The 24,795-nt window shown below is 41.0% G+C and overlaps 1 protein-coding gene and 1 long non-coding RNA gene across 11 annotated transcripts in view; both read left to right on the forward strand.

Annotated features, from left to right (window-relative positions):
- The first annotated feature begins 915 nt into the window (after positions 1–915).
- LOC116450012 lies at positions 916–2,287 on the forward strand. The gene is made up of 2 exons (XR_004242629.1): positions 916–1,386; positions 2,072–2,287. It is a non-coding gene; the product is annotated as an uncharacterized LOC116450012 (long non-coding RNA).
- A 2,798-nt stretch (positions 2,288–5,085) lies between these two features.
- PPP4R1 (protein phosphatase 4 regulatory subunit 1) overlaps positions 5,086–24,795 on the forward strand; it is a 72,906-nt gene continuing 53,196 nt past the window's right edge. Inside the window, exons 1-3 of one of the 10 annotated variants that reach the window (XM_032121921.1) lie at positions 5,086–5,291; positions 5,563–5,607; positions 20,088–20,223. In XM_032121921.1, coding sequence (XP_031977812.1) covers positions 5,285–5,291; positions 5,563–5,607; positions 20,088–20,223 — 188 coding nt within the window. In that variant the 5' untranslated portion in view covers positions 5,086–5,284. Of the gene's footprint in view, positions 5,292–5,562; positions 5,608–5,712; positions 5,805–6,314; positions 6,476–12,143; positions 12,233–20,087; positions 20,224–24,795 lie in introns of those variants that run through there. The other 9 variants (XM_032121943.1, XM_032121935.1, XM_032121959.1 and 6 more) reach the window with 9 other exon arrangements.

Consider the following 24,795-nt stretch of genomic DNA (forward strand, 5'->3'; position numbering starts at 1 on the left):
GTGACTCCTGAAGCAGAACATCTCAGAGCTGCAGCACTTTAAGTGCTCTTAAAGGAAAACCTGCGTCCAGGTGAGTGCTACTAAATGAGGAATCCTGTACGTACACTGCTCTCAAACACAGAGACCAATCTCCTTGAAACAGCCTCTGGTACAATAATTCTTTGTGCTCTTTCACAGTCAACTTCAGCACCTATAGAGTCAGATACAGAGACTTTCACTTGACTGCTATTGAGATGACAGACCACTCTAACTTTTGGTCTATGGCCAAAGCAGTTGTGGATATCACCACTGGTCATGGTCTTAATTGAAAAATGAAGTCAGGACTTGTCTCCTGGCTTGCATGCCTCTCTTCATTTTGCCCACACAGCTGCCATCTCCATGCCATCAGTGCAAGAGAGTTGCCTGGAAATTAATGCCAAGAACCACTGCAAGCTCCAGGTGCAGTCTTAATGCTGCACTGGGATGTAGCTCGGGTGGATATTTCCTAGCTTTAAGAGGTTTGAGCGTCACTTGAACTTGCCGTGCAATTTGCTGCTGACCTGGAATGACATAAGGAACCCACAAGGCAAACTTTATATTAACCAGGCCTTTGTCAGCAAATTTAGGTGTTAATTTATTCATGGTTGGCATATTGCATGTTTAAAATCCTTCTGCAAGGCCTTCACTGGGAGCAGTGGTAGCTGGTTTGATGCTAAGGTTCACCAGTAGTCATCAACTCAACCTCTTACCCAGGAAAAAGGAAAAATTAAATAAAACTGAGTGATGCATAGTCAAAAACTTTTGCAACCACAAGGAATACAGATATAAAACCAAACAGAACCCCACCCCTCTCCAGTATTTTTATAGGAGAGGGAAAAAAGAACAGGAGTACGGAAGGGAAGAAGAGAAGGGAAAGGGAAATGGAAAGGACAAGAAAGGAAACATTTTCTGATGAACACCTCTTTTTAGCAGAAATGCTTTACTGTATTTTTGAATGCAAATTTACTGCAAATCCCAGACTTCAGCCACTGGGTTTTCATATGTATCCATACATATTATATGTATGTGCTTATGTGTGTATATGTATCTTAATCTGCATATTTAGTTATGGGCCAAATTTGCTTAAACACTCTGTAAAGAACAAAAAGATGGTCCAGGAAGTAAAGAGTGAATAGTTGAACCATCAAGGACAACATATGCAGGCAGATGGAATCCTGGGGGTGGCCAAGAGGACGATGAGTCAGTATTACTCAAGACAATAAGCAGTTGCCTTGGTGCACCAGCGGTCTAACCCTGATCCATTTTTTGATAGGCTTTACAGGAAAAGAGAATTCCACGGAGGAATCTGAAGGAGGATAGAGAGATGGCTGCGCAGATATTTATGGGAAGCTCTTCCCACACTCCAAGGTAGCCTGGGAAAAATGCAAAGCTGGTTAATATATTGACATTGAAAGCTGACACTATCTGATCAGACCTGCTTCTTCAAGCAAATGAGGAAAAATAGATAATAATATCTAAGATAATAAGTAAAATAACACGGGTGAGTTCTGTGTGCAGCAGTGGTTTTGAGCCTGAGGTCCTTATACCTGGAACAGTTTTGATTGAAAAATGTCACCAATCAAACAACAGAGTAACTTGTTTCAAGTATGTCTAGGTGAACGTTGGGTATCTTGTGTCTAACATGCAAGTTTGAAAGGATTTATGTAGTACTTTATGTGAATACTACACTTTTACTTAATGGAAATGTCTTGTTGATTGCTACAGACTTTTTTGAGATCCATCATGTAGATAATAATGCAGGTGTCTTATCATGTGCAAAGGATCTTGTTAAGGAGTCTTCCATTCGTATCCTTCCATCCCTAGCTTGAAGTAGAACTGTAGTGTTTGAATTTTTTCCTTGAGATAGAGTGTGAGAATATGAGTTTATCTATTCTTCAGTTTTTTACTTCCCAGTGCCTGTAAAGGTACTTAAACTATGACAACTCCAACACAAAATCTGCTAGAATGTTTTGGCAGGTGTTATATTACTTGCTCCTTAACACGTCTCGTCTAATAAAACAAGTCTGTCATGAAAATTTTCTTCCATAATTAGGTGTGCTGGTTTGGAACGGCCGTGCATCTGCAAGAGTCAGCATCTGTCTTACACTTACAAGGGTTCTCTGTCTGCCTCGTCTGTGTCCAGTGGCAAGGAATCTTACCAACAACTTGAACTTTGTATCAGGCCTCAAGGAGTACCTCCGGATTTACTGAGCCCAACAAGTTTAGAAATACGTGGTTACTTATTCATTAAATGGGATTTTGCATTGTGTGTTGGCATAAAGCCATTTTTTTTGTTTTAACTAAATTATTTTCCCCCTATCATGTGTGCGTCACTGTATGAGCCAAAGGTTTCGCCAGAGTTTCTTTCTACTCACAGAGGAAGAGACCTTTCCTGATGGCTCCTAGCGATGGTGCTGGAACCAACTGTACCTGAGGAGCAAAGTCTGATGTTCTACAGGTAACGCATAGCACAAAAACCCCTGCAATTTCTGAGCAATTATAATTTGTAACACACTGATCCTTGTTATCTGTGCTATTTAAATACCACATGGTCCTGCTTACACAGAAAGAACCAACCACCACTGAAGATCACAAGCACACAGGAAGATCCAAAATTAATTTATATGAACTTATGTTCAGTATGACTGCTTGCAATTGTCATTGCTTTATTAAATAAATTATACTTCCTCTCGTTAAACAAATACACACATAGAAATTATAAAAATTTCCTAAATATTTGAGACAATTATATATGGAGCAATAATTAATTGATGATAATTAACACTGTTAATACACTTTTAAGAGCAGTAATTCTGGTCATTGTTGTCAGATGTATCTCATTAAGTTCTCCTTATGACGATAATCATAATAATGCTTAAGGTAGCTTTGATGCTCTCAAACCACAGTAATCTATGGCTTGTGAGCATTAGTGCCTTTTCCTAAAAGGTTGGAAAAAGAAGTCAAACCCCTCTATTCACTCAGTAAAATGAAGTATACCACATTTTAGTTGTGAGAGATTCTTAGATTCACTTCTACTAAATTCAGAGGGAGCAAAACTGTGTTGAACGATGCAGAGGAGGTGAGAGAAAACTTCCTGGAAATAACTTCCAGTAATAAAGATAATAAAATCTTCAAGTACACGTAATTTTTCTGTTCTAGGTCTACTGCTATCACATCCAGCATTGCCAGAGATTTGTGATGTCAAATATTTCCCCTGAATCTCTTCTTAAATTACACTGGCAGAGAATAGCATGGTTCATATAATTTAGTCATGGTGAATTTACTTGATTTACTCAGATTTTGAGATTATATATCTGAACAAAAGAAAATGTTAGATAATCAGTATCCAGTAGGCCCCAGTGGCTCATCTAAAGATTGAACAGGTGTGAAATAGGACAGAGCTTGTTCTACAGGATTGTAAGGAAAGGGATGTATGCATTTTAAAAGAAGATTGCACATTTTCATTCACCATGGCAAAGAGAATGAATGACTATGGAGATTTAATCCTTGTACAATTTACCAAATAAAAACAAAAATTGTTAATAAGCAGCTTACAAGACATCCTATCAAACACCTAGTTAAAAACAGTGCTAATGAAATGTCATCTTTTTTGCAAGCCAAAAATAATTTATTTTGCTTTTCTGTGTATTAACAACTTCATCAATTATTATGGAAATTTAAAACAAGACTGTGGAAGACTTAGGTAATACTCCCAGGGAGCACTAGTATCAGTAATGGTCCTTTCCTCTATCAAGTGCCCTGGTTATCAACTGAATAGAGCATTTGTTTCATCCAACACTCTTAATCTTCCAATCTACAGAGGAAAAATTCTATCAAAACAGTTGAAATGAAAACCATCAGCAGTGACTAAAAGGTACAGCCAAAAAAAGCAGAAACCAATGTGCACCTTTGTGTCTACATACAACTAAATCTCCTGTTTTTAAAGCAGAAGTTGGAAGGCACAGTGGTGCAGTGGAGGAATATCCTGTGTGTTTAAGCCATGGGATCCCAGCTGCAGAAACTCGGTAGTTCACATGAGGAGGATGCTCATGGGCTGCATGGTGGTGATGGCACGGTTGCCTGTCACAGAATCGTTAGGGTTGGAAGGGACCTCTGTAGATCATCTGGTCCAAATGCCCTGCCAAGGCAGGGTCACCTAGAGAAGGTGACACAGGAACACACCCAGGTGGGTTTTGAATGTCCCCAGAGAGGAAGACTCCACGACCTGGCTGGGCAGCCTGTTCCAGTGCTCTGCCACCCTCAGTGTAAACTTCTTTCTCATGTAAAGGTGAAGCTTCTTGTGTTTTAGTTTATGCCCATTGCTCCTCATGCTGCCACTAAGCACCACCGAAACGAGTCTGGAACCTTTCTCTTACCACCTGTCTTTGAGATACCTATATGCATTAATGAGATCCCCTCTCAGTCTTCTCTTATTTAGACTAAACACACCCAGCTCCCGCAGCCTCTCTTAAGACTGTTCAGACTAACAATCTTTGTGGGCCCCCACTGGACCCTCTCCCGCAGGTCCTTGTCTTTCTTGTACTGAGGAGCCCAGAACTGGACACAACACTGCAGATGTGGCCTCACCAGTGCCGAATACAGGAGAAAGATCACCTCTCTGGACCTGCTGGCCACACTCTGCTCTCTAGTAGGTCAGGGTACCCTTCTCTCCAGGTAACCCCACAAGGCCGGCGGCAAGGATTTCTGTGGCCCCGCTGCCCTCTGGAAGCGACTCCACGCTGACCACGGCGAGGAGCACTTCGGAGCCCCTCCTCCAGGTGACCCCACACCGCCCAAACTTCAGGGCAGGGGAAGCTCCGTGGCCTCGCCTCAGCCCATTGGCGGGCGGCAGGAGGAGCCCGAGCCCCGATCTGGCGGAGGACCGTGGAGGGCAGGTGAGCGGGCCGGGGCGTGCGGCCGAGCCCGGGCGCTCTCCAGCCCCAGGACCAGCCCGGGCGGCTCCGGGCGTGAGTCACAGCGCGGGGCGGGGAGGTGCGGCCGCCTGAGCGAGCGAGCGGCAAGCGAACGACAGCAGCTCCGCCGGGCGGAGGCGGGGGCAGCGTGTCCGGCCCAGACCCCTCCTCCCGCCTTCCTCCGCCTGCTCCCTCCTCTTTCCCTCCCTGCGCGGCTCTCTCGGGGACGCGAAGAGGCGCCGCCGGGCCTGGGGCCTGGACCGCACGGGTGCCCGCCCTCTCCCACCGCTGCTCCCACCGCCCGGCCGCGGGCTGGATGTAGCCGGGCGCCCCGCGGGGGCTGCAGCAGCAAGATGGCGGGTAGGCATCGCCCCCCTCCCCCTTCCCGCACACGCCGCCTCCCCGGCGAGGCGCCAGCCCTCCCTCCTCTATCCCCCCTCCTTCTCCTCTCCCCCGCCCCGGCTTCGGGAGCGCTGCCCGCCGCTGTCCGGGCTCGGAGCGCGGGGGGCTGCGGGACGGGTGGCGTCGGGGGGCGCAGCCCGCGGGCGGGGCAGGGTCACGCGTGGCACCGGGGGTCGGCGGGCGCGTTGGTCCATGGTGTGTGTGTGTGTGTGTGTCTCCCCCACCGCAGATCTGTCGCTGCTCCAGGAGGACCTGCACGAGGAGATCGACGGATGTGAGTGGGGACGGGGGGGAGCGGCGGGGCGGCTTTCGGGCGAGGAAGTGCTTTCCGCGGGGGAGCGCCCAGGGTGCATTGTGGGAGGCGGCGGGGAGGAGGAGGAGGAGGAGGAAGCCATGGCCATGCTCCGCGCTTCCCGGTGTCCATGACCCGGTCCCGGTCGCGCGTGGGGCTGCGCCGGGCGGTCCCGCAGGGTGCGTTGGGCGGCGGGCGGGGCAGGGGCGCCGTTAGCGGCCGCCCCGGCGGGAGCGAGCGAGGGAGGGAAGGAGTGATGGAGGCTGGGGAGGCTCTGCCTGCGGGGCGGCGTCCCTTCATGGCCCGGGCACGGCAGGGCGCCGCCGGGGAGGAGCAGGAGGAGGTTAAGGCTGCTGCATCTGCAGCAGCATGTGGGTTGCTCGTTCCTTTTATAGCTCTATATTTTGTATATCTTTTTGTGTCCCCTTTTCCCATCCCCCTTCACTCGCCCCCCCCCCTTACCCCCCCCCCCCCCCCCCATTCAGGCTCCCCCTTCCTTGTGAAGGGTCTGGAGCACATGTCCTGTGAGGAGCGGCTGTGGGAGCTGGGGGTGCTTAGCCTGGAGAAAAGGAGGCTCAGGGGGGGACCTTACTGCTCTTTACAGCTACCTGAAAGGAGGTTGTGGCCGGGTGGGGGTCGTCTCTTCTCCCAGGCAACCAGCGACAGGAGAGAGGACATGGCCTCAGGCTGCGTCAGGGGAGGTTCAGGCTGAACACCAGGAGGGATTTCTTCTCAGAAAGGCTGATTAGATATTGGAATGGACTGCCCAGGAGGTGGTGGAGTCACTGTCCCCGGAGGTGTTTAAGGAAAGACTGGATGTGGCACTCAGTGGCATGGTCCGGTTGACAAGGTGATGTTCTGTGACAGGTTGGACTCCATAATGTCAGAGGTCTTTTCCAGCCTAATTGGTTCTGTGAGTCCTGCCCCGATGAAGAGATCTGTGGAGAGGAGTTAATGTCAGAGTGCAAAGTAGCAGAATTGTGGCTGGGGTGGTACAAAAATCACTAACTCGGGGGTGAGAAGCTTTAGCGTGGCAGACTAAGATGTTGCTCAGGTGAGAAGGTGTCTATTGATCGTGTCAAAGCTGGGGGAACTTCTTGGAAGGAAAGGTGGAGGAATTTTGGGTGAAAAGGGAAAATGGAGGTGGAGGCAAGCACCTGCCTGGCAGCCTGCCGTGGGTGTGCGGACCCCCTGGTTGCTGCCTCAAGGTATTTTGTCTGCTGTGCAGTCTGCACGGCATCTCCTCACCAGGTTTTTCTCCTGGAGTGCAGGAGAAAAACCTTCTGGTTTGTGTCTTACGTTTTTAGAGGAGAGCTGTGTAAACTTTTCAGGATTTAACTGACACATCTTCTTTTTCACTTTTTAGAAGGCTCCTATTGTGCTTTGTCTCGCACAAAGGAGCCTTTCCCTAAGGCTTTTTTTTTAAAGTTCAGCATGATAAGTCGTTGTTTGAAAACTCTCTGTGATTGCAGGTGACTTTTTCAGAATGGACACACTTAACAAAAAAATAAAGTGCATTCTTAAGTTTCCACTTAGATTATGGTTTTAGTTGACTGCAAGACAGGAATTGAAATGATCTGTAGTCATTGGAGAGGTGACTGAAGGTGTGGGTTCCTGGTGCTGGTCTTAATGTTACGGTCTTCAAAAATGAAAGAAAATATATGCATGGAGATATGACTCAGTCCAGATGAGAGCATCCTGAAGGCAACAGCCATAGAAATATAAAAATTTGAAACCTCATTAAAAATTACTGAGGTTTTGATGTAAGTAGGTAAAAGCAAATGTCTAAATACTTATGCATGGTATTTTAAGAGAAAAAGCCAGGACTCTGTGTGCATCAATGTGTGCTGTCTGGATGTAGTTCAGTCACACAGTGGCTTTTATGGTTCTAAATTTTACATGATTTTGTTCTTGGGTGGTGTCTGTGAGCCAAAGAAAAATAGTATAGATCAAGGAGACCGTACATATCTCATCAAAAGTACTGTTTCTTGTGCCATATTATTTGAAATAGCTGTGTTTTGTACCCATATACATGTTTTACACAATTATGAAAATGTTTTCAATTGATTGGCTGCACATACGAAACAGACAATTAAAAAAATAAGACAGAAAGTTGCAACTCCTGCCTGAACCCCACCCTACAGTATTCCTCTGTTGCAAATATTTCAAATGTTTGCAGCTCTTTCAAGTAGCAGAGTTAGACACTGGTTTAGAGGTGTATTACTGAAGTAGTAGAATGCAATAGTGATAAAACTGGAAGTGCTGGCAGCTTTTATGCCTGTGTGATTCTGCCAGCTGCATTCTTGCTATTAAGTGTGCTAAGCTATGTTTAAGGATAAGCAAGTGAAAAATACTTGCAGGCATACCTGTAGTCCTGGTGGTATAATTTAGGGGGAGGAATTAGATAGATTTAAATAGTGTGATTGATCGTCTGTTTTGAAAAGTGAACTATGCTTTCAGTAAATTTTTAGGCTTTTAGTTGGTCTGATATCAAGCAATATAGTAAAACATCTGTGAGGTGTACTGGAGAAATCAGGGGTGTTTAAGACTGAATGCATGTGTCAAGGTCTGGATTGGAATCTGAAACCGAGTCTCTGATTATGCATAAGGCTCAGGACATTTCACTAGATTAGGTGTTCCTTTGTAGCTTATCAGTGAGCCTAGGTTTGAGCCTGAATCATGAAATTTCTTATTGTTGTATTGTTTGGTTTGTTTTTTTTTCCCTTTGGTAATGAGAATCTACAGTGTGATTCAGTGTTGCCTTCTAATGAAGGAATCATTAAGGTGACTTTAGAGATACCTTTTATTGGTCATGTTCTAAAGCAGTAGGAGAAAGTCCTGGAGTTGAGCAAACAACCATGCACAGTTGCTGCTGAAAGTAATGAACCAAGCATCTGTGCATCTTTAAGATACGCAGAGTGAAGAACAGCTGTTTTATGATCTTTGTCTTTTAAGGTTTCTGTAATCGAGTGTTCTCCTGGAAAGTTGGAGTTTAATCAACAACTTGTACAACTGTACAATTTGTTCTTCTCATTCATTATGCCAGCTTGTTGGATGCTAATGAACCTGAAATTTAGAACAGTAAAGTACTGTATCTTTGGAGTACTGTTTTAACAGCTGCTTTTAAAAAAAAAAAATTCCTTTTCTCTGAAGAAATATTTAGGTTAATGAAACATTCCTAGATTTTAAAAGAGAGCAGTAAATCTATGCTGTTGGAGTAGTGGTTGAGAATATATGCTGTGGAAGGCATCTATTTAAAAAAAAAGCAACCCTTCCTTTTGTTGATTTGTTTAAGAGGTCAGAGATTAAACAAGAGCTTTTATAAGAAAGGCTTTCAGAGAGTGGTTGATAAACCAGCTGGATTGACTTCTAAATAATTAATTTCAGCTTTGGTTTGCATTTCTATTTTGAAAGCTTCATATTATTTTTCTGCTCTTGGTTGCTTGGTAACCACTGGAAAACTGAATTTTTTTTTTTCTTGAGGTGAATGCATACTTTACACCTGGTACATTAAACAGATGATTGCCTTAAGTAGTTACATACCTTGCAAATGGCATTTCAGTACTTTGATTTTAGCTGATGTTTCACTTCTGTAGATACAGCCCCTGATATCAAAGACTGTGATAATAATTGAAGAAATTCTGGTTCTTCCATCTTCAGCCTGTGGCTTTTCCTTGTTTGCTAGCTTGAAGTAAAAGGGAAAATAACCCAAAAACAAGCGAGTGTACCCTGGCTGAACATACAGAAGGCTATAGAACAGAAATTAATTCCTAGATGTGAGTTCTAGGAATATAATGAAAGACAATTTCATTGACTCTAACCCTTCAAATAAGGATTGGATTGTTGGCTTCCTTGGTCTTCTGTCTGAAATCTTGCACAGTATATGAAGTCAGGGAAAATCTGGCTTTTGTTCAAATTTTTGTTTTGTGCATACAAAATCAAAATAGAATAGTACAACTGTTTAAGCTAAGTATAGAACAGGAAAGAACATAAGCAGCAGAAATGGTTGAAAAGCAAATGTGGGCTTGTAGAAGTACATCTTGCTGATAAATAAAGTGTTCTTTTTGACTCTTCCTAGACAGTTTGTGTTCCCCCATCCCCTGGCTGTTTCTGAAGGTTGAACTGATCAGTACAGATAGATGAAATGAAACGTACCGTGATGCTGATGTCTTTCAGTCTGACCATTGATGTGGACAGGATGTGTGCTCTAAAAAATAGAGCCATCTGCAATTAGAATTCAGATTTGGAAGGAGGATAGCTTTATTCAGCTCATTATTTTAATTGTGATTTAAATCAGGAGAGAAAAGAAATTTTGATCTGATAACTGGTTTTAGTATTGTTTTACATTTGTGTTTGGAAAAAGTAGTTGTTAGTGATAGCTTCATTTGCGTGCAATGTCAGGACTTCTGGTAGTTGCAAGTATATGTGCATGGTTTGGTGGTTATGTAGATTACTCAGATTTTGAAACTTTACCTTTTGCCGTGCTGACAACGGTGAATTTCCTTTTTCTGTACACTTAGTTTCCAGATGTTTTAACTAAAAATGCAGAAAATGGAATTTTAATATGTATGCATTTAGGCAGTTCTAGTTTAGAACTATTAAATGAGTTTTTACAGATCGATATATATATACACACACCTATGTGTAAACTTGTTTTCTTTAACACAAGTGTTTAATGGTATGATAGATTTAAAATTTGACAATAAGCAAATCTAATGTTACTGTTTGGATTTTACTAGTGGATGAAACAGTTCAAAAACTAAAACCAGAGTAGTGATGATCCAGCATAGCTCTGTTTTTATTATTGAGTTCTTTTCCATTGATTAAAAAAGGGAGGACAGGTCTTCCTAGCCTCTCCTCCCAGCAGGCTTCTCAGTGAGTGAACCAGTTATTTAGCTGAGCTGAAGAAAATTCTCTTTGTGCATCTGCAGATGTCAAAAGCTGTTTTATCATTGATGCTATGTTCTTTTTCCAGGTGATGAGCAAATCATCTGGCATTAGCAGTGAGCTTGTGGTGGTTGAATGCTTTTAATTAAATTACTCTCTTAGACTTTGAGTTAAAGCACAAGACTCTTTCCAAGTGGAAGCCATTTGAAATTTATTTTTTAAAACATTTTAATGATAGTTTAAGTCAAGAAGTGTTGGTTGTTTCTTTGTTGTTGTTTTGTTTTTATAAAATCAGTCTGTATTTCCCTGTGGTGTCAAATCACAGTCACAGCTTGATGGCTGTGTTGTAGTTTTTATTCTCTGGCAGTGAATTATGCTGGCATAACATGCGTTCAGTATGTTAGAATTCACCTTGCCTTTCCCACAGCTGTTCATAGTAGTATCAGAAGCTTTTGCACTGTGGTTTCTTTGTTCCTTCACCACAGAATAAGAATTAGCAGATTTTGTTATGCTGTTAGTTGTTTTGTATAGGCTGCATGTTGTGTCACTTCTTAGACTTAATTCCAGCTTTGAGTATAGCTAAATTTCCAACGTGATGTTCGAATGCCCTCTCGCAGTACTGACCTTTTGGTCCCATCAGAGCCTTAGCTCTGGTGAAAGAGTGCTGAGGTCGTTTGAGTTACTGGGTTGGCATTTCAGCGTTGCAAAAAATTAATAACAGAAATTGATGGCAGACGTTCTGTAGTGATTGGAATCAATTCTCTGGTGTGACTGGGATTCTGCTCCCTTGGGAATCCAGTAACCGTTCCTTAGTGCTAATGAAGCACGTGTGTTAAGTCGGTTGTTTTCCCTGAAGACTGGGGTTTAATTCTCCCAACACTTCGGTTCATTTCTTTGTCTTTTAATGTGATGATTGACCCTCATAGAAACTGGGAGACTCAGGTGGATGGCTGTGTCCTCATGGAATTCTGGTGTTAGTGGTCTCAGGTGGGTAATGGTTAGTCTCTCTCCAGCAACCTCTTAGAATCCTAGAGAGAAGGAGATGATGTGAGGAAAGGATTGTGCTTGATTTGATGTAGGCTAATGAATCTTGCTCATGCAGCTGCATATGTTTTCTCCATTACAACTAGTAGAGGGTTGAAGAAGAGGTAATTTTCTAGGCTTTCAGCTTTCCAAGGCCACTAGCATCACTTCTGATGCGGGAATGTTCTTTTCACCAGGCACCTTTTATTATCCCATCTCTGGCAGGGATCCTCAATTAAGGTTGCCAGCTTTTTTTTTTCTTCTTGTCTCATGATTTATCTTACAGGGCTTTGGGTATTCTCCTCCTTCTCTCTTTCTCTCCCACTTGGAGCTAAAAAACAGAGGGAGTGAAAGGGTCATGACGGAGTTGGAAATGTTCAAAATCCTAGGCTTAAGATAGTGAAACCTTGGTGCTTGCAGTTATTTCTGACTGCTGACCTATTGTGGAGGTGGCAGACTGCAGTGTGTTGAAGATAAAATGCTTTTCTTTCCTATATGTGCCTTTTGCTACTAAGACTTTCCCTCTGTGTGGGCAGGAAGTTTTCATTGTAAGAGTTGTAACATGAGCAGAACTGGATGAAAGGATAGCTTCTGCTTTGAGAGCTGGAGGAACAGTTCCGTCTTTGGAAGAGCAAGGCAGGGACAGCTGCCCCTAAAGGTTCCCAGAACATCAGGGCTCCTCTGTCTTCTTCAGAAGGTATAGTATGAGAAAAACTAATGTGGCTGTTTCTTGGTTTGAGAGGGATGCTGCAGTTCTTCTTGGCAGTAGGGTGTTAAAATCGTACTGTGTAGGTTGAAAAAGTGTCAGAGTATGTTTGTGAAGGGTGTTTGTTTGCAACAGCGGAACAACTGCATCGACAGTTGAGACCACTGGTTTAGTGGGTTTTTCTTACTGTTCTTAAGGTAAAGAAAAGAGAGGCAAATGGTGCCATAAATATACATTATTCTCTATACAATTTCTGGAAAAGCTAAATAGATTAATGTATAAAACGGACATGGTATATGAGTGATATTGCAGACTCTTTAAGCATTTTTCTCTGATAAACAAATATGCTAAGGGAATTTTTTTTGTGTTGTTGCCATAGTGCCTGAACAGTTCCCAAATATTTGAATGGAAGAGAGACTACCTTTTCCTTCCTCTACAGCCTACAGGAGGAACAGCTTGATTAGTCTGTAGGGATACTTGCTTGTGCAAGTAATGCAAACATTAAATTGCATTGAAATGAACACCCATGACTGTTCTTACTTTTTCCAAGAGTGAATCCCCTGCATTCTGTACTGCTCAACCTTCTCCCATATAAAGTTTTATACTTTATACTGAGCAGACAGGAAGAGTGGGGAGAGTTGCAGCAAGAATTTCTCTGTATGCCTGAGAAACACTGAGGTTTATCCCACCAAGAGTTTTGAAAGCTGTCAAGCAACATCTCAAGAACATTGTCTGGGATTCAAGTGGGGAGAGGAAAAGTGCAGTTAGGAAGTTCCAAGGGATTTATGTTGCAAAGCCATGTTTTATAGATTATGGATGTACTAGTTGTAGAGCTTGCCTTCTCTGCAGTGTTTAGCCTAAGTGAGTGTATTTTAGTTGCTGTGATGATGCTGTTGAAGTCACTGCACAATGGAACAACACTTGGTAGCTGATGTATCATACATAACTCATGGTGTCACATCAGTGGTGCAAAGTTTACACAAGTCCTTGGAGCGTTTGAGCTTCAGCTGCTTGCTTCATATCTCTCTCCCTTCTAGTTAGTCCAATGTTAAGGCACATATAGTTTGAACTTGCAGTTTTTGTGTGTACCAGATACCCAGTTGTGTGGCAGAATTTGAGCCTGGCCTGAAGCTGAATGCATGTGTCTATTGTAGTAGGACCAGGGAGAACATGTTGGTTGAAGATGGAAGTAGGATTTTCCTAGCAGTGCTACAAAATTCTCAGTCAGTCATGAGGTCAGTTAAAAATCCCATGAACAGCAGTGCTCTGCAGAGAGAAAAGGAATACCTTTCTTTGATGGTGATGTCCTCGTAGAGGAGAAAAAAGAATCTTAGAGGAACTTCCTGCTTGCATTAGCTGACTTTTGCTTCACTCCAACCTCATTCCACAATTCTGAAGTGCATGGAGTTGTTTGAAAGAGGTAGAAGACAGGGACTTAAATAGCAGGGAACTTGAATGCCTTGGTGATGGGCGTGACATGCTCCCTACAGGAAATAGGCAGACAGAATGTAAACTGTTGATTGTTTTAACTGGTAGCTTGGATGTCCTTCTCTTTGTTTCAGTTTCCTCTGGACCAGCATTTGTTGCCGGTCAAACTGTTAACCGGTACAAGGTACATTCAGCTGTTGTGCAAATAAACGACTAGTGAGCATTACGAGGTGGAGCTATTTGGTTTTTTTCAGAGCGAATCAAGGATTTTCAGTGCTGCTTGTGTATGTCTGAAAGAAACAAACTTGGGTGTAGCTGCACCTATTTTCCTTGCTTAAAGAATTTTGTATTGCCCCTTGTTTCTTCTGATGCTTGTTGGGAAATGCAACTCCTTTGGCTGCTTGATAACTATCTTTTTATGAAGGCCTTTGCTAAATGAAAATATTCTCATAGCCTGTTATGGTTAGGCTGCTGGGTCTTTGAAATTTGCTGTACCATGCTTGCATCAGTTCTGTGTGTAAACAGCTGCTGATTTTTTGATTCCTGTGTCTTTCATCTGCTGAGTGCTCCTCGGCCCTAGCCCACAAACCTGTACCAAAGCTTTATTTAAAGGGTTTGCTATGTCTGTGCTTTGAGCTGATAGCAAGCTCTGCTATCAAATTGCTACATAGGGGCTAATGTGGTAAGCCTTGCTTCTTGGCACAGCAGCTTTGCATCAGAGCTGCATTGCATTTCCCCCTTTCTTCTTCCTTGCTCCTGCCTCTCTACTCCTTCTGCCCCACCCCCGAACCCAGTCCCGCCAAACTCGGTGTTCAGACAACAAAGTCTGTGCATACAGGTGTGGTAACTTGACATTCATAAAAGGCTCAAGGCCGATAGTGCTCCATGGTTTGAAGGGCTAATTTAGGGGAGAAACACAGAAGGAGAAGGGTGGTTCTTGTTTCTGCTAATATGGTAAGTGGGCTGGAATCTAAGATTATCACTCCCAGTGATAACTTCTGCTGAGTAGAATCACACACCTCATGGCATCTCAGTTGCATTTTCAGTCTTGGACTTCAGCAGGGGGAAAACAGAATATTTTAAGTGTCTCATGGAAAAAAGAGCTCCTCCTTTCTAATGATGGATTCTGTGATGACCAATGAGTTATGCCTGGATTGGGCAGGCAGGGTGGTAGAATTCAGCATGACAAGCACATTTTGTAATATTTGTGTGATTGTCATTGAAATAGCTGTTGGTTAATGTTACTGAAGCAGTGCAGTAAATTTGTGGTAGCCAATGAACCTGAAATAGTGTCACTGATGCTTTGGTCTGTGTTGTCACCACAGAACCAGAGCTGGGACATTGTGCAGTAGGAAAAGGGTTAAGAGTAGTGAGTGCAGCTGTGAACAAATGCAGATGTTTAAGCGTTGATGCTCATGCTGAGGTGAATTTCTCTTTGCAGAACATGGAGATGCAAAGTGGTGTTTCTTACAGAAAGTTACATAGAAACGAATGTGTTTACAATATTGAAGGACTGAGAATATTACTTGTGTTCTGCAGAAGTCTGAATGTAAGGTGAAATTCTTCATTTGTAGCATGGAGGGCAGTAATTTAGAACAAAACCTGCTGCTGTTATTTTGTGATCATGATATCAAATGTCTGGGCTCATAAGATTACAATTTTTGCTTTACAGTTAAGCAGAAAAATTACTTGCCTGAACAGCAGAACAGAACCCAGTCCTTTCTGCATGTAAGTGCAATATTATCCTGAATATCCATATGATAACAATTGATGTAGAGTGTAATAAATAGCTTATATTAAAATTGAATAAAAATTAGTCCACTTCAGTAGATATATCCATAGCAACTGCCATATGGATTTTGTAGGAGATCTTGAGAATTCTTTGGGCATGCAGAAGATAAAATGAGAGAACTGTTAATATTAGCTGGAAATGTTGGATCCTTAAAGCTGTTTGTTCAGCTTTCAGAATTGAAAATTGCTTATTTTTTTTAGAATCCACATCTTGTTACTGAGTTTCTATGCCAAAGCAAAGAAGAATATGTTTCTGCTGTGGAGCTCATAGCAAATATAGAAGAACAAAAAGAATACATATAGGCCTTGCTACTGAACAGTCTATGGCAGGGAACTGCATTATTAAATAAGAAAGGTTCTGCATTATTAAATAAGAAAAAACAGCAGTCATTTTTTTCAAACATAATTTTTTGCACCTCTCTGTAAAAGATCCAGTATGAGAGATCTTTGTGAAGGGTACTATGGGGATGAGATATGTAGTAGAAAAACCAACTCCCTTGAAAATTGGCCTAGAGATTGTGGTTTTATAGTGGACTGAGTTTTAAATGGACCTCTCTTTTGTTGTTGTATGCTCAGCCAAGCTTGGCCGTGGTTGACTAAGCACCTCTAAGCATAGTCTGCCTCAGCAAGATTGCTGTGGTAGCTCATGTTAGTTAATAACTGTGTCAAGTTATTGTTGTATCCGTGCCATAAAACAGAGGAGAGCTTAAAGCAGAGAATGTTAGTTATATTTTCACACAGTACAGTATGGACCAGATGCAAGATAGAGAGACAAACCCAAACAACTTCTACAAAAAAACTAGTCAAATCTTTTGACAGGAAGATGAAGGTACACAGAACAGAAGTTACTTGGCTTCTGTAATACAGCAGGTCAATGACAGTCTTGTTATGTGATGCTTCCTTGTGTTTGGCAGTCATTGTGTAGAGTTTTGAAGAGAAATTTTCAAACTTAGTCTGGATAAATTAATTAATTTATTGATTTTGCTCTGCTTTGGTACTTGAGTGGACAGAAATAGGGGTACTGTGTTTGCTTTTGACATCATTATGCAATTGCTGTTTCTCACCCTGACACCACTAGTGACTTCAAACTCCTGGGATAGGGTGTTCTTATAGAAACTCCTGTTTTCTTAGCTCTAGTTTTGCATGTTGGTGTGAACATGTAAGACCAGAGTAGAAGGTAGGTAAGGCTCTGCACTTGCATTTTCAGTGGTGTCTTGTAGCTTATAAGCTTTCTGTGGATTTGGTCTGTACTTGTACCAGTTTGAAGAAGTGGAGAAAAATAAGAAAATTGACCTGTGGTTTTTCCGCAGTAGGAAAGTAATATGTGGTCCTGTTGTCTGGTCTACATTCTGAAGCAGGAAGAAATCTGTATGTTCTGCATTTGAATTAGCCAAAACTTGTACTGGTTTTGACTGGCATAGAGTTAAATTTCTCCATAATACCTTGTATGGGGCAGTATTTTGGATTTGTGCTGAAACTAGTGTTGATAAATCAGTGTTGTGTTAGTTATTGTTAAAGACAGGGCTTACACAGTGTCAGGACCTTTTTTAAAAATTCCTCATGGTGCCCTCCCAATGAATAGGTTGGAGATGTGCAAAGTATCCTCCTAAAAGCTACTGTGAAGAATTTTAACTCTGTCCCAGCGCAAACCAGTACACTTGTGTTGTTTAAGGGTATGTTTTGCATTTGTAAAATTTACACAGGGTCCTGTGGTAGTTGGTCAAGTGCTCAAAGTTGGGTGGAAGGCAGGGTTAGGGCTGAAGAGGCAATCTGCAGCTAACAACCTTTTTGATAATTGTTTTGGTACAGTGTGGAGGGAATAGCAAAGGGAGTTGGTTTATTGAATAATGCAAAGTATGTCCTTTTTGCATTTTAGATGAGGAGTGGTTAGATGGTGGTTCGTATTTGTGGCAAGTTGAAGACAAAGATCCACTTGAGGGGCTTTGTTAGAATGGGAGTTAGAATCGACTGTGTCTGTTGGCTTGGATTGATGTCATGAAAGTGAAAATGAATATATAAGGTGACTGTAACGGTACTTTACTGGAACTATAAACTGATCATGTACTGATTGATTTATTTTTACTACGCTTTTCTTCCCTATATTACAGTTGTGTTAATCAAGATGCTGCCATTTGAATGATCTCTCTGTGGCTATGAGCTGAGATGCTGGAATTATTTAAATAAAAAATGTTGTTTGGTAGCAGAGGCACATCAAGCTTAATGTAGTGCTAAGCCTAATTTTACAATTCATAAGCTCAGCAGAGCCAAATCCACACAACTCACTTTCTGTTTGAACTAGTAGGAGACATCAAACAGATAAACTGTAAGCAGATGGTCATATTTTTATCAATGGTATTTACATCTGTTATAGAGTGGATTTAGCAGTTGGGTTGACTTAACTGGTTTCACGAGGCAAAAATTATAGAAAAATAAATGCAGAGGGTACAAGGAGGAACATAGAACAAAGTTGAGGTTGGGAAGAGAGAAATGGAGTGAGTAAAATTGGTGGTGCATGTACTGGTCAGCATTTTATTTTTTTGTATTCATGAGTTTGATAGCTAAATAAAAATAACTATACTGCTGACAATAATTATGTTGGTATTTTGACATAGTTTCTTCAATTTATGGTTTTAAATTTACATTGTGATCAACAGACAGTGGAATAGAAGAATAGGACTGTCATAGAACTAATTTCACTGTGTAGTTTGGAGACAAGGACGCTGGGGGGTGACTTCATCACTCTCTGTAGCTTCCTGAGAATGGGACGTGGAGAGGGAAGTGATTTAACTTTTGGTCAGCCCTGAGGTGGTTGGACAGTTGGACTAGATGATAGGTGAAGATATCTTCAGCTGAAATAGTCTAGGTGTGAGATGGCAGAACTGAAAACTCAGGAAAATCCCTGGTTTCAGTTGGATTGATGGGTTGAATTAAAGGTCTACGAGCTTGTGAAAGGATGTAGCCTGTTCCTTGTTAACTTAACCTGGCATGAAGTCCTAGGTTGCATTATGAGTCCATTTTTACTTGCCTCCCACTTCCTGTGAAAATAAAACTGATTCTTGCAAAAAGCCCAAACTAAACAACAAAAATTAAACCTAAACAAACCCACAAACCCAAACCAAACGCAAGTTCAAACAGTTATGTAAACCTGGAGTTGCTAAACACTTTCCCTTTGTGTTGCAATAGCTTTTTGCAGCTGATCTTTCTTTTCAGCCTCTCCTTCTTCCCCCTGCAGTTTGTTATTCTATCCTCTACCTTAGACATACCTAATACCTCTTCTCAGATTGCTCTTCCATTTCCTTTGGCTCCTACTACACTTTCTTCCTTGCTCCCATCTCCCAGATTGTTGTTACACACTTGGCTCTTTCCGCGTCACTTTTTCATTTGATTTATGGCAAGAATTTCATGTCCTATCAGCAACCACAAAATCTGGTCCCTTGTGCAAGGTTGGGACCAGCTGATGTCCATGGATTCTCTATGTAGAAAATGGGAGAATTACTTTATTGGTAAAAGGGTGCCATTAACTTAGTTTATGTCTAAAAATACTACTCTTCCAGAGCTCAGTGTTTGTCTTTTGACATTTGAAGTACAGTAAGGAAGATGTTCAGGCAATGGTAGCTGCTTACGTATTCTGCATGTTGAAAATAATGATACACTAACTTGTGAGCAATTTATATAGCACAGCATAATTGTATACAAAAGTAAGAGGACAGTAATCTTTTTTCTTCCTTCTGTAGAGTTCATTTTTAAAAAGTCATTGTTGGAGTTGTAGAGCTGTCTTCTGATTTTCTCTATTTGTAAGTTTTGAAAAGGCATTTCAGAGAGGTTTAGCTAGACTGAATAGAGGTAATATACTGTAGTGTGTTGTGTTTTCAGGACTAATGGAGGTGACCTGGTGTAGTCCTTTCAAATAGGGGAATGCATTTGCAGCCAGAAGTGTGTGTTTTCTATGGGACTGACTTTTAGAGCAGTTTTGAGGGCATATGGAAAGTAAAAAGGTGGTAATTCAAGTCCTAATTCTTAGGCAGCTCTGCAGAACAGGATTGGGCCTCTTTCCACTTCGTTGGTTCTATGATGATAAAGGGGGTCTGTGTATATGAAGTTCCCTGATGATGTGCTGGTTAATAATTATGCAGTAGGTGAATTGTGTCCATTTTATTTGGTAGTCAGATCTAGCAACACACACTGAGTTTTTTTTTTAATATGCTTGATTTCGATTTTTCTGGTTTAGAACAAAGTCTTTTTGGTCTGTTAGATCATGCTGTATAAACTCTGGGCTACCTACAGCTATGATTCGAGTACGTGTCTTCAAAAAGCTGACTTTACAATTAGATGGAAGTCTTTTGCTTGAGAAAAATACAAGGTATAAAAATACTTAGGAAGTTTAGTTATGCATCTTACTTGGGAATTTAGAGAAAATGACTCAAAATCCATTTATACATCATCAGTCGCACTTGTATAGAAAAAACTTTATGAGGGCTGGGGAAGCTGGTGGGAACAATGTGGTACAGTTACTAAATATGTTGTCAATGAGACCTTGCCTAGACTTCTGTATTTCAGACCAACAACAGACATCATTTTAGTGTCAAACTACTGTGATTATAAGGAGTATTTCTGATGTCTCTGATAGTTGGTGTGGATGACTACAGCTCAGAGTCTGATGTGATTATTATACCTTCAGCCCTGGACTTTGTCTCACAAGATGAAATGTTGACGCCTTTGGGAAGACTGGACAAGTACGCTGCAAGTGAGAACATATTTAACAGGTACGCTTTTTAAATGTCCTGTCTGGCTAATAGTATGCAAACTATTCATCTGATTAAAATCTGACTGAAGTTGATTTGCATGGAATACAAATAATTTCAAAAAACCCAACACCTCTACAAAACTCTTCGGTTTCCACGCCTCTTTCTGTTTGCTCATTCTCCTCCTGCTTAGAGAGAGCAGAATATTAATGAACAGAAAAACATTTGCTCACTTCTTAAGCAACTGTAGTAATGGACGTTTAAAACTTCTTCATTAATTGGACCACATCATTCAGGTTTTTTTGCAAATGCTAACATTCCTGTTGGCGCAGGACTGTAAGATGATAGTAAAATCCATCCATGACTCTGTGTGAAAGTGAGATCAAGAAAATACTTCATGAAAGGTCAGGAGAGCATAATGAACAGCACTGTAGATTGCCAGAGAAACCCAAGAACTGTATTTCAGTATCAATCTCCTCTGTAATTTACAGTTTAAGTGTTGCTGCTTCTGATTATTGAAAGTGAACTTGCTCAGTTAATAGTGTGTTCTGCATTTTCCCCTTTTAATTTCTGTAATGCCACTGAGATGGTTGTTTCATTTAAAAGCACAGGTATTAGCATACTTCAGACGGACACGCATCCCATCCCATCCCCTTGCATGCAGACAGTCTGCACTCAAATGAGAAATGCAAACCCATGGTTTATTTTAATTGGAACTGTGAACAGTCACAGGATCACAGAAACGTATAAAATACATAAACATTGAGATTTTCTGGTATTTTATTCCGGTGGTTTAGTTTGGGCTTCAAGTAAGCTTTTAATGAAGTGTGTTTGCTTGAGTGTTAAATTCTTAATACAGTAATAGGCAGAAGCAAAGTCTATGATCAGCCACCCAATAGGATGGCCTCTGTTTTGTTGTTCATGGCCTGGGTTCAAAAAGGATTTAGCCCTGTTCTTAACTTTAGTCACGTGAACTGTACTTAAAATCTGCACTACGTGTATGAACATACCATTGAATCGAAGCTGAAAATTGCAGAATGGTTTCTCTTGTTATAACCTGCATAAACCTGTATGCACAGATGAGTTTTGAAATATGCCTCATTTTCAAATTTTTCTTTTTCCTGAAATCCAGAGTTTGTTGTATTTTACAATTTAAGCTGAAATTGGCACTTTGTCTGCCAGAAGAGAGTTTTTGCATGTTTTGACTTTTCATGGAGAGGGAGGGAAGAGGAGCCTTTAGGGTTCCAGGTGACAATTATGTAATAAAAGCCAGTAGGTAGGAGAACAAACTCAGAAACTCAGGTTGTGTGTCTTGAATTTTAACCAAGAATGCTGGTCCTAATATTTTACTTGCCCACCTAAGAAAAAACTGTATCTGATTTCTCAGTATGGATTGCATTGGATATGGGGCATACATAAACTTGGAATCCTTTTGATTACTCTGTCCAGCTTTGTGCATCCTGTGCTTTCCTGCAGGGAAGGGTGATCAGAGTAACTGTAGTTTTTTCTGTGTTTGCTTGTTTGGATTATTTTTGCTGCTACAAACATGTTTTTTTAATCCTAGCTCTCTCTGTTGTGTTATGTAGCATAAGAAAATAGAGGAAATAGAAAATGGTCATTATTAGTGGTATAACTGTGAGTAGCACTTAGATCACAATAAATGATAGTAGCTACTGCAGTCAGTTTATGATGATTCAGCATTAGTCAGTCTCAGAATAATAGGGATTTTTGCTAAGCAGAGGAACTGGAGTGTTTAATAGGAAAAAAATTAATTAAATTACATTTGTTTATTCCTGTGTCTTAGTGTGGTATCAGCACATCCAATTACTAATGAGTAGTTTAAAATTTTTAAAATACTATGATTGAGTTCATAGTGTTTTGGTTGTTTCTGTGACCTGGAACCTGCATTTCTGTGGAAGCTTCAAATTACACATCCCAAACTCTTGAAACATAATCATTGAGTCTGGGTAAATTAGGGTAAGATGATTTTTCTTCCCTTTAATTGGATGAATTTGCTTTTAGTATGGCAGCTTTAATCTTCAAATTTCATTTTAGGTATTATTTCTCTTTCCATTTGGTTTTATTATCCTTTTCTATCTGGTTAGTCATCTACCTTTGCAGCATATTTGCAGCCTGTGATTGTATTGAATGATTAGAGTGAAGGGATTTTTAACAACTACTGCAAAAGTTTAGTCTCCTTTAAGTGGAATCCTTGAGCACTCGTGATCCCTCAGCCACTTGTTCTGAGATGGAAATGGATCAGTATCTGTGTCCTAAAAAATTTCAGGAGATGGGGCTTGGAAATAGGAATGTCTTCTTTGTTTAAATACATAAGAATTTTGATAGGATGAACTGAAAAAGAGAGAGAGGTAGGGAATCCTTTAACAGCTTCCCAAGTGGTGGAAGGAGTTGCTTTGTGACAATTTTTTTTATGTTATGGTTTACATTTTTACTGTTTTACGTGTTGCTCATGAGCACCACAGATGTTGCCTTAGTCTATGAGAATGGAGGGGAACCTGACGAATATTACAATAAATGACCCCTGTTGTGTCTGTAGAACAAGGCAAGTGGGAGTCTGGCTATGGTTTGATTATTGAAGAGCCAGCCTCCAGACCAGATTTGAGAAGCATCTCTAGCATATGACTTAATAATCCAACATGACATTGCATCAAGAGTAGATGTTGAGCAGAAAGCCAAAACCATCACCCTAAAACACAGGGTCTTCTTGTGTCTGGTAGCACTGGTGTGTGTACATACATAGAAGGATGATGATTCCCTTTTGCTATTTGCTTTAAAAAACAGTTGCTGGTGCAGTTTGGAGCATAGCTTTTGTCTCTTTTTCTTTTTTCATGTTAAAATCCCTTGTGGGTTTTCTAATCTTTCTTGCCATGAACCTGCTTCCATTCCTCATTAAGAAGGCTCAGAAGTGTACAGCACTCACCAATAAATCTGTTTGAATAGTGAGGCAGTTCCTGAACACAGGTCCCTCGTTTTCATAAGCTTATGAGGAATTGTTGTTGCTTTTTCTCTTCAGACCTAAGCAGATCTCGACAGAATACTCTCATTCATGAGTATGGTCAGTCTTGGCTATCAAGACTGTATCTGCATATCTGTGTAGATAATTTGAAGCTGTCCTTTTGCCAGGCTTCTTTGTGTTCTGAAGTACGTCTTTGCTTTTCTCTTGGGAGAATACCTGATGTCCTTTGAAAAAGTTTTTTGGCAACAGTCAAGCTTAAAATACTCATAGAACAGCAGTAAGTGAGGATATACTGGATCTCAAAGAGGGATTAAGCACATGTGTGTACTCATGTACAGCTTATAAATAACACTTTCACAGGAACTTCATTGAACTGTATCTTAAAACTGGGACTTGGATGCGTGAAGTACCCCCACTAAAACAGAAGAATGCTGTAATGTATATGAAAAACCTCTCTAAGACAGTTTTGTGGGATGTTGAGACTACCTTGCCTTATTTTCATTTAGGTATGATCAGATTATAACCAACAAGTTAATTGAGAATTTGATTGTCCACAGCTGCAGTTGTTTTTCTCCCCACTCACTTCCCTTCTGTCTCTGCAGCCTAGCCCAATGTGGTTTCTTTTTTGGGTATGTGAGTACTGGCAGTAAGGAAATGCTAAACTCATGCTGAAGACATGCAGGTGAAACTATACTGGCTTTGTTCTGACAGGGACATTTCTCATCATTTTAGTATAAATTAGGTTATTTCTCCTGATCTCTAACTTTATGCTGTTTTTGTCTCAGTGCTTCTGATCCTACTGTATGTCAAAGAATAAAATGTAGCAAAAATGAAAAACCTCAAAACAGGGGTTTTTTTGCACGTAAATTTGCAGGTCTGTGCATACCAAATAAATCACTTACAAATAACAATGTAGCTTGAGAAAGTTTACCTTTTAAGTGTAGGTTAAAATGATTTAAGCCGAACTAACAAAGGACAGAACCTTCCCAAAGCACTGAGAAAAGTCGTAATTACTTCAACAATACTTGAATGTACTTCTGCATGGTTAGCCTTTCTTCTTAGGAGTACAGAGATGTTGATTTTGAAATTGGGAGTTTATTCTGAATGTTCTCTGAGCTTGTTTGGGGAAAATACTGCCAAGCTCAGTTACTACTGCCAGTATTAATTTAAACACAGAATGTCACTGGTGCTCTCAGGCACGTGGTGTGACACTTTGAGATGTCTTGTGCAGGGCTAAGAGTTGGACTCAGTGGTGCTTATGGATGCCTTCCAATTCAGCATATTCTGTGATTCTGTGAAATTTTGATTTACAAGTTCTGAAAAAATGGTTGAAGAAAAAAAAAGTATCTCTGGTTTTGTTTCAGTTTTTTAACATATGCTTATTAGCTAAATTCACTCCTTGTGCAGATGAAGTAATTTAAATTCTAAAGTAGAAATTTATTAAAGGGCTAATGATGTTCAAAGGAGTTTAAGTAAGCACAGCAAAGATATTTGTAGTTCTTCTCAGAGTATATTGTCATAAGACAATATATAAGACATATATTATGTCTGTGTTTACAGTCTTCCAAATACCTGTCACCTGTATCTGGCCATAAAGGTAGGATGTTTGTAATCTA

This window comes from Corvus moneduloides, chromosome 1 (genome assembly GCF_009650955.1).
Source record: "Corvus moneduloides isolate bCorMon1 chromosome 1, bCorMon1.pri, whole genome shotgun sequence".
Lineage (NCBI taxonomy): Eukaryota > Metazoa > Chordata > Aves > Passeriformes > Corvidae > Corvus > Corvus moneduloides.